This window comes from Gossypium arboreum, chromosome 7 (genome assembly GCF_025698485.1).
Source record: "Gossypium arboreum isolate Shixiya-1 chromosome 7, ASM2569848v2, whole genome shotgun sequence".
Lineage (NCBI taxonomy): Eukaryota > Viridiplantae > Streptophyta > Magnoliopsida > Malvales > Malvaceae > Gossypium > Gossypium arboreum.
The window spans coordinates 102,079,536-102,092,930 of NC_069076.1; the positions used below are offsets into that span (position 1 = coordinate 102,079,536).

The window sequence follows — 13,395 nt, forward strand, 5'->3', positions numbered from 1 at the left end:
CCCTTTTATTTCATTTCGTTTAAATCATATTGCGCATTAACCTTAAATGTATTTATCCAAATATGGATCGTTTTATTCCAAACAAAATAAACTCACATTGTGAAGTGCTGCACTCGTTATTATTCAAAAGGAAAATCTTCAAAATAAGGCAATATTTCGCGTTTCAAGAATTCAAAAAATCGTACCCTAACTTACGATGTTCCGATTTTCTTGTTAAACTTAAATAGCCAAATATCCTTTTGGATTTCAAAATACACAAAATTTTTAATAAAAATTAAAGGTAAACTTATTCCCGAGGATTCAAACATCGCATCCTAACTTACGAGATGTGGCATTTTGTTATATCAGGAAGAGAGGGTTTTTGATGCTCATTTCAACTTAATTCAAGCATTTTTCAAAACAAACATTAATAAAAATGGATTGTAATTTAATTTTTTTCAAGTTTTTAACATTCGACATTAGGACATTAATTAATCAATTAGGTACCAATTTTGGGTGTTACGAGGGTGTTAATCCTTCTTCGTACGTAACCGACTCCCAAACTCATTTTCTCGAATTTTGTAGACCAAAAAGTGTTGTTTTAATAAATCAAAACTGTTTATTAAAAACATCTATTTTACGAGGTGACCCGATCACACCTCATCAAAAAAGATTGACGGCGAATCCATTTTCTTTTTTTTAAAGTCGACCTTTTTCTTTCAAAAAATGGTTTCGACAGGGGCAATTCCCTCAGTTGTTAAGGATCGATTGGTTGTCCGACAAACGACACTTCAAAGACTTCTCCCAAAAGAGTTGATTCCCCTCAACAATGTCAATGTTGTTAAAATTTTAACAATTTAATAAATTTTGTACGTCCAAAATAACAATTTCACGAAAATTTAAAGATGAAGAGCCAAAGTAATAAAAAAATTAAAATTAAAATCTTAAAAGAAGTTAATATTAGGGCTAAATTTATGGCTATTAAAAACTAATATTGCAATTTATGGGTATGAACAGTAAAATGGTCCAATTAATAATGGGCCCTTAAATGATTTTCGAATCCGCCCACGAACCCAGATATAAAATCCCTAATTCATCGTCGCTCAAAGAAACAAAACAAGGGAAGAAAAAAAAGAGAAGAGCAGAGAGGAGAGAGTGAGCTTTGGTTTTTTGGTAAAGAATTGTTTGTTATTGTTGAAAAAAGGGGTAGAATCCAAAATGGAAAATATGCAGGCTGTGAATAGCTTCGTGGCAGCTTATTTGAAGAAGAAAGGATTCAAAGAAGCGGAGCAATTGTTGGAGGATCTTCAGAACAAGGAGTCCGCTCCAATCGATTTCCACAACGACCCTGATCTTGCTAAGTTCATTCACCACTTTTCCCAGTAAGTTCAATGCAAACCCTAACCCTCCATTCCGGTTTTCTTTCTCTTTTTGCATTCTTTTTGTCAACTGCTTAACTTTTTTTTATTCAGGTGAAATCTGTTTTGATATTCAATTATTCATGTTTGATTTTACTTAAATATAAACTCTAGAAAACATTAAAATGAAGAATGTTGATAAGAAGCATGTGGAATGCTATAATTTCCAGAGAAGTTGAGTTTATATTATCTTTCAACATGCAAATTTCGACTTTTGAACTCTTAAGAAATGTCCAAGGTGATGGCCAAAGTTAAGTGTGGGTTAATAATTAGTCAAATTTCTTGTCAGCATGAATGCCTATTTTGACAGTGTCAGAACCCGACTCATCTCGCAGAGCATGGGTCATGTCGTGAGAACATAATCTCACATAAGCCGGAATTGTCCTCTTTGGGTGTTGAGACAGGGTTCGAATCTCTGAAGGTGCACATGAGGGTGACAAAACCTTGAGGGATCTGTGCCTATCCAAAGAGGACAATTCTGGATTATTCTTTCACTACACTGCCCATGTCCAGTGGGCTGAGTCGAGTCATGACAGACAATTTGGTAAAGAATGCTAATTAGAAGAACGCTATCTATGAAGGATCTGAATATTTTCTTGTTGTCTCCTTTCTGTTTGCATTTCACTGCTTCTTTTAATATCAAGGTGCTTGTTTCCAGGTCGGAGGATGATGTGGCACAGTACCAGGATGGGTATAGCAAACTGAGGTCGTGGACTTATAGTTCACTAGATTTATACAAGGTATTGGTTTGATATTTGGTCATCTGATATGTGTTTTCACTTCTGTGGGCATAAGCTAGATTTTGAATGTATGCAGCATGAGTTGCTTCGTGTGCTTTATCCAGTCTTTATACATTCATTCATGGATCTGGTGGCCAAAGGACATTTGCAAGAGGGTATGTGTTAAACTAACTTGACTTTATCATTCTCATGTATCCTACACAATATATCTGATAGGTTTGTCTCTCAAACATTTTCGGTCTTTCTTTTGCAGCTAGAACCTTTTTTAATGCCTTTCACGAGGACCATGAACTGATGCACTCACGTGACCTTCAAAAGCTGGAAGGCGTTCTTTCGCAGTCTCATTTGGAGGTTATTTGACATCCTATTATTTCTGTATTTAGCTTAACTAGGAGAATCACTACTCTTCTCATTAGTAGTTATTTTCTTAATTAGGAGATGGAGTTCGCTCGTTCTCTTAGGCAGAATAAAGTTAACATCAAGATATGCCAGGTAACTGCTGCAAATTCTTTATTTTATGACTGCTAATGATATTAGTCAGGCTCTATCCTTCTCCTATTGAACTGCCTGAACTGTTGTCTTAATCATCTTGGCAGTATTCATATGACCTGCTGCTGCAATATTTGCATAAAACACAGTCCACTGCTATGCTGGGGGTCATCAATGAACATATCAATTTCCAAGGTGATGTCATTTTCATTGCTGATGTTTTGCATAACACATGGAGAAGAAGGTGTACTATCTGATTACAGTTGTCTTGTTTCCTTGCAGTTACTTCTGTAGAACCTGGTTCAATTTCTGATGATACAGAGGTTGTAACACTAATTGGAAGCTGCCAGGATGCAGCTAGTCTGATAAATCAGAAAGAAATACATTGGGGAGTGAGTCACTGTTCTTGTAATTATCTCTTTAAATGAATTTTCGATGGATTTAGCACATATAATTCTCTATCATTGAAGCAAAGGGGTTCCTACTGCCGTAAGCTCTATGCTAAAATCGTATCTCTATCATCAAACTCCATAGCTATGTTAATTGGACTCTTTTTTCCCCTTAAATTACTCATGTCTGACACCTTGTTGAACATGTATTCTGATAAGAGTATAGGATATGTATGATACTCCAAATATATGGGAAAACTTGGGAAAAAAATGAGCATCCTCATGGTAGGCACATATCTGTATCCAACACTCGCTTGGGCTTTGAGTAGCAGCTATACAGACATACATGTGCATTCATGTTCACTTATTTCTACTTGTCTTTAATTTTGAGGCTCATAATCGCTTGGGCTTTGAGTAGCAGCTATACAGACATACATGTGCATTCATGTTCACTTATTTCTACTTGTCTTTAATTTTGAGGCTCATATAATTTTCATAGTTACTAGAAGACTCCTTAGAAGAACGTTTGGAGAAGGAAGGAGGTTTGCTTTCAGATTCTGAAAAGACAGAAGCAGAGAACAAAGAAGGGGATGTAGATGACAGTAAGGTACATATTGTTGTAAATCCCTGTAACAATTCCTTATTTTCCTTTCTTCATTTAAAATGTATATGTTTGACGTTTAATTTATATTTGATTTTTCAAGTATACTTTTGGGTTAATGAAGTTGCTGTTTAACTAATACACACAATTGTGTCTTTGTCCTTTCTGTTTCTTTTTCAGAAAAGATCAGTTGAAGGTGGAAAGCAAGGTGCTTCAACGAAAAAGTTGAAAAAGGACAAAGCTGTTAATGCGACAGCAAAAAGTGCTCGCCCTGAGGCTAAACCCACCCCTGCTGCACCACGAGTCAAGCCAGAGCTCACTTTGCCCGTAATGTATTTTCAATGATTCCCTCTTTTCATTGTTTTCTTCAGATGTAGGATTGATGCTTAATGTAGTGTGCTAATCCTTCACTGAATTAAAACCATCACGGAATTATCAACTTTTTGTCTTAACTCTCCTGTGAAATGAAAGGAAAAGAGTTAGTGGAATTGAACTTGGATGTGCAATATTTCTATCAGCATGCTTTTTTGCCAGTTCTTCATAGGATATGATACGTGAATATAAACAGAAGTTACCATGGTTTGTTGATTTCTCTTTTTTATGATTTTTGTGTCAAGAGGTCACTCATTCACCCTTGCAATTACTCCTAATATTTAAGGGTTTAAAATTTGTTTATACAGATCTTGGAACTTTTTCACCCAAATGACTTTATTGTTGTTACTTTCTGTCTTGTTTTGGTTTTAGACTCTCTAGGCCTTGTACTTCCCAGATGCAAGTGTGGGGTTTTAGGCCAAGGAATTAGAACTGTGAGAACTTGAAATGCATTTTTTGGTCTGTTTCCTACCAGCTAATGCTTGTGAAATAATCTGTCACATAGCAGTGGACTTCTCTCAATGTGAAATCTATGGCAAAAGCAATAATGCTGAGATTGCTATGTTGCATGTTATTTCTTTGAATTATTTTCTTAATTGTTTCAGGTCTACAGAGGTAGAACAGTCTATACTTGAGGACTTAAGAAACCGTGTACAGTTGAGTAGCGTTGCATTGCCATCTGTCAGCTTTTATACGTTCCTCAACACGCATAATGGGTAATGTCTATTAATTGACTGATTTAATGGTCATGTTTACCTTTAATGTCTCTAGGTACTTATTGTGTTTTATTTAATCTGTCTTCAGTTTGAACTGTTCATCAATATCCCAGGATGGATCTTTGGTTGCTGGAGGGTTCTCAGACTCATCACTGAAGGTTGTATCTTAAATCAGTGTGCAAGATATATAATTGCTGTTTTATTGGTGTCTTATTTACTTATTTTGGAAACATGTTGGTTTCTAATTTTGATTTGTGCACCACAGGTTTGGGATATGGCAAAGCTGGGCCAACAAGCTGGTAGTTGTAAGTCTAAATAATTTGTATTTATCTCCCTGTGATCATTGCAGTATCTCTTGAAGTTTTGCCCTAAAAATATTTGGAATTTCTTTGGGTTTGACTCTGCAATTTTAATATACCATTTTTGTAGTTCTGTTTGACTGAATTAGTCTAAGTCTACATAGATATTCTCACAAACTAGTGCAAGTGGCAGCTACTTTGCAGGGTGAAAATGATTCTACTTCAAGTGAGCATGTTGCAGGACCAAATGGTGTGAAAAGATCCTATACATTGTTTCAGGGTCATTCAGGACCAGTTTATTCAGCCACCTTTAGTCCTCTTGGTGATTTTATTCTTTCCTCTTCAGCAGATACAACAAGTACGATATATTCCACTCCCATTTGTCTTACTTCACTTCCACCTTCACCTTCACTTTCCCCCCAGTCTCCCTCTCCCCCTCCCTTGTTTTTCCTTTTTAAATATTTTTGCTTTTGTTACTATACTCTTTTTAACTCCTGGGACCTTAATGATGGACTTGTTTCAGTTCGCTTGTGGAGCACAAAACTAAATGCAAATCTTGTTTGCTACAAGGGTCATAATTATCCTGTATGGGATGTTCAGGTATGACTGATCGATCTTCCTCTATGTTTGATGAAGTCTTACTTTACTAAAGTTCATCTACTTTTGCTCTCTTGAATGAGACCGATTTTCCCTTCTGCCTCTAATGCATTTCGATGTTTTCCTTATCTCCTGCAGTTTAGTCCTGTAGGACACTATTTTGCCAGCTCTTCACATGATCGAACAGCAAGGATTTGGTCAATGGATAGAATACAACCTTTGAGAATAATGGCAGGACACTTGTCTGATGTTGACGTAAGTAATGATATCCCTTTCTCTGGTTTGCTAGTCTAAATGTTTTATCAACCTGGGTGGGCACCATTTTCCCTGTCTGAATAAAGTCTACTATCTTTTAGAGCTTTCTAATTTTTTTTTGTAATTTTGAAAGTGTGCTGGCTCTTGTATCATATTTCAAATCCAATCATAAACAGTTTAACCTTCTTGTCTCAGTGCGTGCAATGGCATGCCAACTGCAACTATATTGCTACAGGCTCTAGTGACAGAACAGTAAGATTGTGGGATGTACAAAGTGGAGAATGTGTTCGGATTTTCATTGGTCATAGGAGTATGATATTGTCACTAGCAATGTCACCTGACGGCCGCTATATGGCTTCTGGTGATGAAGATGGCACAATCATGATGTGGGACCTTTCAAGTGGACGGTGTGTTACGCCTTTGATGGGTCACACCTCTTGCGTGTGGTCACTTGCTTTCAGGTGGAAATCCTTACTCCTATATGTCCAAAAATCATATACTGAAATTCACTTGTTTCTAGATGTTGATACCTGTTAGTGCCTTGATATTCATCCCCGTTACTGCACATGCAGTTGTGAAGGTACGCTTCTAGCATCTGGATCAGCTGATTGCACTGTAAAATTGTGGGATGTCACAACAAGCACAAAGGCCCCGAAAAATGAAGACAAGTAAGTTAGATATAAGAATGTTGATCTTCTAATATGTTTATTTGAAGTTTTAAACTAAAAATATTGCCTGGAATGTGAATGAACAAAAGGAGTGGAAATCCCAACAGACTGAGATCGTTGAAAACCTTGGCAACCAAGTCTAGTCCAGTGTATAGTTTGCGGGTAAGTTAATTCACATTCTCAACCTAGTATGCAATGTTTAACTTGGTCCACTGTGTATATTAAATTGGAATATGGTGCAGTTTTCGAGGAGGAATCTGCTGTTTGCGGCTGGGGTGCTCTCTAAGAACGTCTAATGTTAACTTACACTTAATGATTACAATAATGTTTCAGCGCTGGAGATGTTAACTGGTAAAGCAGAAGTCGAATACAGAGATTTGTGCCCCTTTATTTCGTCGTGGAACTGAATTTTGAAGTGTATTTAATTAATTTTATTCATGGTTGTTGTTGTTGGGAAGTAGCTTTCAAACATTGAGCAATTGGAAACAATGAAATTTCTTAGGGCTAGAAGAATAAAAAAAGAAGGCAGTCAGAACCCAATTAAATCTATCAGTTTGACGATAGTCCCCAACCATCGATTCACTAATAGTAAATAATTGATAAAATATGATTTAAACTTATTATTGTCTTTATTATTAAATTAAAATGTAATTATTTTGATGCAGTAAGTTGGAATGAAATAAAATCTACTTTGATTAGGTATTTGAGGATTTAATACTTTTTCTTTTTATCAATAGAAAAACCTTAAAACACCCATCCTTCTGCTGACTGAAGATCTTAGTTATGAATCATTATCGCAAACGCTGCGTTGAGGATTACTTTCTTTTTTATACAACACAAGACCAATAAGGTAAACACTGAATCTTAAAACATTTTGTTAAATTCCATGTTATTTTTATATTATCTTTTTCAAATATGAAATTTGGTCAGTAAAACTTGATAAATGTAATTATAAAAGAAAATTCACAAATTCTTTTAAAAGAATATTTTCCTATAAAAGGTAAAAATATAATACATGAATAAATAACACAATTTTCAACAGCACCCAAGCCTTCTTTGAAACCCTCAAGTGTTGTGTTTACTTCAAAGTAAACATATTTTTTTTCTTTTTAAAATCTTTTTAATTTTTATCTACAACTACTCAAAATAATACTACATTTTATGTTTACAAAGTTAAAATTAATAATTTTCTAAATTCATAAATCATCGTCCATCTTGTACAACTTTCTAATAATTTTACTATACCCATTTATGCTTGTAAAATTTTTAAATTCCACTGAAAGCATATATAACTTAAACTCTTCAAACATTAGCCTTCAACCATAGATGCATGCAGATAGCGCATAAAAGATACTAAAATTTGAATCTAAAACTCTAGGTTCAAGGTTTTGTCGGTTATATACAGCAACAAATCAACCCCTTCGGAATGAAATCTTTGATGTTAATATATCTGATGTCAGATTGAACTTCGATGTTTACTTATCATCTTAATCATTAAGAATGAGTGAGTTGATAGCAACTTCCAGCTTTTGACAATACCATTTTCATCCAACACAAAACAACCATCACCACCTTATTTATGTAACTGTGTAATAACTTCTATGTCTAGTGCTCGAATATAGGCATCGATTTCCCGCCCACAACAAAGTCCCCACACTTGAATATGAGTATGGGATATGATCTTCTAAATATACCTACCAAAAACATTCAAAGGAAAACTTGAACGTTTATACCTATATCCGATGCAGTTGGTCCGGATAACAAAGATAATGCTTGCTCTTGAAGTCGACAAAGTGAAGCACTATAAACTTTTCTATCTAAAATTGATATTTAGAATGTACTCCACCAATGAAAAAGTTTTAGTTGTTGAAGTTTAGTACTTACATTGGCAAGAATTCAGGCCATGCAATGTGCACACATCACCTCCATGTACAACACTTAATTTCGTTGCATCTTCTTCATTGAAAAAGTTTTGAAGTAAAAAACCAAGGATTCCAACATGGTTCCAAGCACCATCATGCTCCCATATCGTGCAATTGTCATGAATCCGTGCAGATAATTGATCTCTTCGGATACAGATATAGTGAATAAATTATATGATTAAAAAGAACATAGATATAGAATACTATAATTAAGGACAAATTAAGTTACCTATCAAGACATGATATCTAGTGCGAAACTTGAAGTACAGCTTATTATATGAACTTCATCTGCTAATTCTGGCATTGAACAAATTTGTCATAGATTCATGTAAATGTCCAACAATGTTAAAAAGTTCAAATCAGTGTAGTCAAGGGTGCATCTTGCACTCTAGGTGCCAGAACCCTTATTTTACCTCATGCACAAGGCACAATAAAAGCACTAGCCCGAGTAAGCAAAAGCACAATATGTATATGTGTGTCTATATATATAAAGCTAAAATCGTAATGAACTCTAAAGCGTGTACTAATTTATCTACCAAACTAGTAAACTTTTTTGTTAGTCAATATGTATAATTTCCTTATGGTCTATGCCTATATATGAACACTCAATAAACACTGGGAAGTATAGAGTTGGATACCTTTCCTTATGGTCAAACGGTTTGCCTGATCAAATGGACCTCCCCAAAAGGGTTCAAGACACTTCTGTTTTCTAGTGCTAAGGGACAAGGCGCAGGCGTGCCTAGGCACAAACCTTGAATGACAGTGTTTCAAATATATTATGGTTTGAAATTTAAAAGTTCTAAGAGAAATCCATTATTGCATTCTTGAGCCTTACAATGTCTGAGAACTATACCAAAAATGCAATGTCTGAATTAGTCAGACAGATAAAGTTTTATATAAAGTTATATATATATACATACATACATGTGTGTGTGTATGTATGTATCAAAAACCAACATTAATCGGATGCCCTTCTGTAAAAATTAATGCTAACAGTAGTCTGAAAACATTAAACATGAGTCTATTTAAATGCAGTCTACCTATAATTGATATTTGCAATGTATACATTAAGGAAACACCGATTGGAATTGTCTCTGAACATCAAAAAGTTGTCATATTCCCCCAAGATGGATTCCCAGCAAAGCCAACGACAAAAGTTGCATGATTTTTAAGAATTAAGTACCTGGATATTTGCAGACAGGCTGACATTTGAGGATCCCATAATTTGACCATCTCTACAAATTCATTCAACTCATTTGTGGTCAGTATAATTCGCGAGCCAAAAAATTAAAAACACAACTTTCATTTGCACCAAGCACAAAAATAAAGCTTGTATATTATAATATAGAAATGTGTAAATGTAAGGGCTTTACTTTACTACTGTAACATAAGTGAACTCTTCAACTTCAAAAGACCAAGAACGTATCCACTCAATACCTCAAAATACAAATGTACCATAAATTACTATTTGTTGAAAAGAAAAAATATTTCAACCATCACCAGAAAAATTTTATACTTCACAAGCAAAGTTAGTATAGTGCACACATATTCTTAAAATATATTCCAAAAAAGACACAAGTATAACAGTCTCTTAACCCAGAATGTGGTGTTAAAAATTCTTTGTCAGTGTGCATGAATATATATACATACATATGTGTGTGTGTGTGTGTGTGTGTGTAGTAGAGAAGATATATTGCACATTGGCATGTAAACTGATGATTGGAGCTAAAGAAGTGAGTAAAACAAAAATAAGATATGGAGAATTAAACCAATTGGATACTTGGTAATTCAAACGATATAGTTTAGGAAAAGATTCAATAATAATAACACAGGCAAAACAATTCAAAATTTGCATGTGAGTGGCTAAGGAGGTGGATCTTGGGGCAAGGTAAGGTTTTGCCAATGGAATTTAAACCCTGCGAAAAGTATAATCACATAAAAGTACTCAAGTAAGCAGACATTACAGATACGAGTCCGATTGAATCATACCCTAATACTCATATCACAAAAATTTGATGCGACCATGGTATTTTATCTAATGAAACATGAAAGCCCGAAATTTTCAAACAATTTCAGTGAAGACTTTGAAACCTGAGATCAGTGTGCTTTAGGTACTTACAAGTAACTTATTCATGTTACTATCATTTATCCCTCCAAAAATTAAAACATATATTAGCAAATAATCACAAATGTTTTATATCTTAATAGATCAGATTTTGACATCCCATCCCCAATAAACAAAATATAAAGAAAGATGAAAAAATTAATACAATTTCATGTTGTTTAAAATGAACAATTACCTTGCATGCAGTTATAATATTGCATGTGCAATCAAGAACAAGCTATCTAGCTAGAACCAACTAGAGTCAATTAAATCATTAAAAAAAAAAAGAAGGAATAACCATTGTTTGCAATAGAACTATATGCTTAAACAAAACATAAGTGAACTTGGATTTTCAAAGATGTATTTAGATTTTAAAAATAGTGAAAGCTACATAATAGACACATACAAATATAACATTTATGATTAGTTCTCAAATTTATTGATTTGTTAGATGTCTATGTAATAATGAATCTGAAATTCCCAAATACATTTGAGAATTTCAAATTCATGTTTTTATACTTTCAAAAAATATAATGAATCTCAACTAATTTATAGCTAATGAATGCATAACATTCTCGCAATTTATATAACAAATGAAATCCAAATCTTCGAATTTATATTCCCAAAAAGAGCATAACAATTTTTGAAAGAGAAATGATTCTATAGGTATCAGCCTTGCAATCAACATTAGCTTTAAGCTGTCAAATAGTTGCATAACATGATTAACCAAAACGTTAACTAGTTCACTGCGAGTTGAATTGTTTTAGCAATTCATTTCCATCTATAAGTAATTAACCTCATAAACAACAGAGGTGTTGATCGAAATCGAAATCCGCAAATTTCGTTCTTTTTTTTTTTTTTTGGGGGGGGAGGGTCTCAAATCTTTTTGATAAACTGTAACAGAAGAGAATTTGTTTACATAATTAATTTGCTCCCATTGGAATTCAGGAATCAACAAAAGAAAAGAAGCAATCATTCATATCAAACATTGAAGAACAAACAAGATATTATGAAGTTTCATCTTCACAAAAGTTCAAACATTTAGGCTGCAAAAATGATTGCATGTACTTGAAAATTGTTGATTGCATGTAATGTTAACTCTTTAATCCTAAAACATAACTAAATGCCATTGGAGATACAAGAAATAACAAAGACATGGATACAATTACAATCATGGAAGTATCAAAATATAGAGCACCACCTGTAAAACCAAGTCAATTAATAAATCATGCATAATGCAAGTACTTGGAAAGGAAAAAGGACTTGCCTTTTCTTTACTCACCTCCATTAGAAATCCAAGTCCAAGTAGTCTCTTCTTTACTCACCTGAGAAAGGGTAGGGTTAAATTAAACCAAGGAATACAAAACTCCATTTTCCACTTAGAGATTCCAAGCAACCTGATAATAAGAACAAATTTCTGGGTATTTAATATGATCGGAAAAAAAGAAAGAAAAACAGAAAGGGCTTGTAGAGGGGAGGAGTGAGGACCATACTAGGCTTAGCTACTAATAGGCAAATGGATAACGTGAATGGTCCCATGCTATTCATAGTTTTTGCGCTATATCCGCACAGTAACCAGGCGTACCACAACAGTGAATAACATCAAAAAGCCTACTAATCGCATTAAAAAAAGAAAGCATAAATTGAGAAAGGAGACAGTCAGATCATCGCAAGCATGGCATGGCAAGGCACACCACTCACCATATTCCTTGTCTTCGACGAGACCGAGCATGAAAGAGAGATAGAAATGGAGGAACAAAACAGGCGCAGAAGTGACCAAAAAAGATGGATCAAATTCCGGCACTGGAAGCTGACAGAAAGAGAAGTGAGCACGCAAAAGCAAAAGTATAGGCTTATACATGTGCCTTTGTGTGCTCACTCTCTTCTGTCAATTTCTATGTTCCATGAATGACAGATTACACAGATCATAAAGATGATGATGAAAGGTAAAACCTGCTTACTATATAAGGAAAACAAATGAACCCCAAAAATAAAAATTACGGAAAGAAAAACGAAGAAAAGGAATGAGTCAGATCTGAAAAACACAGTAACACCCCCATTTAGGGAAAAGTTACCAAAAGTTAAAAACCTCAAAATCGACGATCCATGCCTTTTTCAGTATTAGAATCAACTACGTGTCCAGAAAAAGGGTTTTATTTCTCTCACAAAACCAAAACCCAAAACGTTGAAAGAAGAATCAAAGAAAGAAGTAGAAGAAGAACTCCTTCTCTCCCTCTTTCTTATCATCAACATCCACTCACTGGTCTTATGGCAGGTTCACTTGTCTTTCTCTCTCTCTCTCTCTCTATCATGACAAGGTACAGATGTCGGTGACAAACCCAAGTGGCAGAGAGACACAACAAAAAATCCAACAGTGATGTCCATGGACAAAGACACTAACGAAAAAGAAAAACCATCAAATCTAGATCAAACATAATATATATAAAAAAGGTAAAGCTACGATGACAATGAAAAGTAGGGCAGTTTACATATCCGAAGGCAAGCACTCTCCCAGCCTCCCTCTCTCCCTTCATATATAGGCGGCCGAACTAAATTAAAATATATATCGAAAACATGGCGTTTTATTTATTTATTTATATAAAATCAGATACAACTTTAGTTAAAAAGGATTTTACCATTTACTTTATAAAAATTATGTTTTTCTAATTTATTTTCGATAATTTATAAGTAGTAAATTAATAAGAAATAAATAATTTCTATATTTATTAATAATTAGGCTAATAACTTTTAACTTTTTAATCTTTTTAAATTAGATGAAATTCAAAATTATATCTTTATTTATCTATATTCATATTAAGTCCCGAGTCAGTATCACGAGGCAATAA

At 34.2% G+C, this 13,395-nt stretch overlaps 2 protein-coding genes across 7 annotated transcripts; one reads left to right on the forward strand and one right to left on the reverse strand.

The window, feature by feature from the left end:
• Positions 1-1,058: 1,058 nt before the first annotated feature.
• On the forward strand, positions 1,059-7,068 carry LOC108453735 (transcription initiation factor TFIID subunit 5-like). Its single transcript, XM_017752020.2, has 19 exons — positions 1,059-1,361; positions 2,056-2,137; positions 2,214-2,292; positions 2,391-2,488; positions 2,573-2,629; positions 2,734-2,821; positions 2,909-3,018; positions 3,515-3,622; positions 3,797-3,948; positions 4,594-4,704; positions 4,793-4,862; positions 4,970-5,009; positions 5,197-5,361; positions 5,527-5,603; positions 5,739-5,855; positions 6,051-6,316; positions 6,428-6,523; positions 6,613-6,685; positions 6,766-7,068. The coding sequence occupies exons 1-19, from the start codon at positions 1,198-1,200 to the stop codon at positions 6,817-6,819; spliced, it is 2,007 nt and encodes a 668-aa protein (XP_017607509.1). The 5' UTR covers positions 1,059-1,197; the 3' UTR covers positions 6,820-7,068.
• Positions 7,069-7,979: 911 nt separating this feature from the next.
• Positions 7,980-13,142, reverse strand: LOC108453746 (uncharacterized). 6 transcript variants are annotated; one of them, XM_053030686.1, is made up of 6 exons: positions 13,039-13,142; positions 11,832-11,874; positions 9,629-9,680; positions 9,084-9,196; positions 8,675-8,742; positions 7,980-8,589 (listed from the first exon to the last, which is right to left on the reverse strand). In XM_053030686.1, the coding sequence occupies exons 1-5, from the start codon at positions 13,081-13,083 to the stop codon at positions 8,678-8,680; spliced, it is 318 nt and encodes a 105-aa protein (XP_052886646.1). In that variant the 5' UTR covers positions 13,084-13,142; the 3' UTR covers positions 7,980-8,589; positions 8,675-8,677. The 6 variants fall into 6 exon arrangements, 3 of the variants coding, with proteins under 3 accessions (XP_052886646.1, XP_017607521.2, XP_052886645.1); XR_008285721.1 differs by lacking the exon at positions 9,084-9,196; XR_008285720.1 differs by lacking the exon at positions 9,084-9,196 and having other exon boundaries at positions 12,639-13,111.
• Between the last annotated feature and the right edge of the window lie 253 nt (positions 13,143-13,395).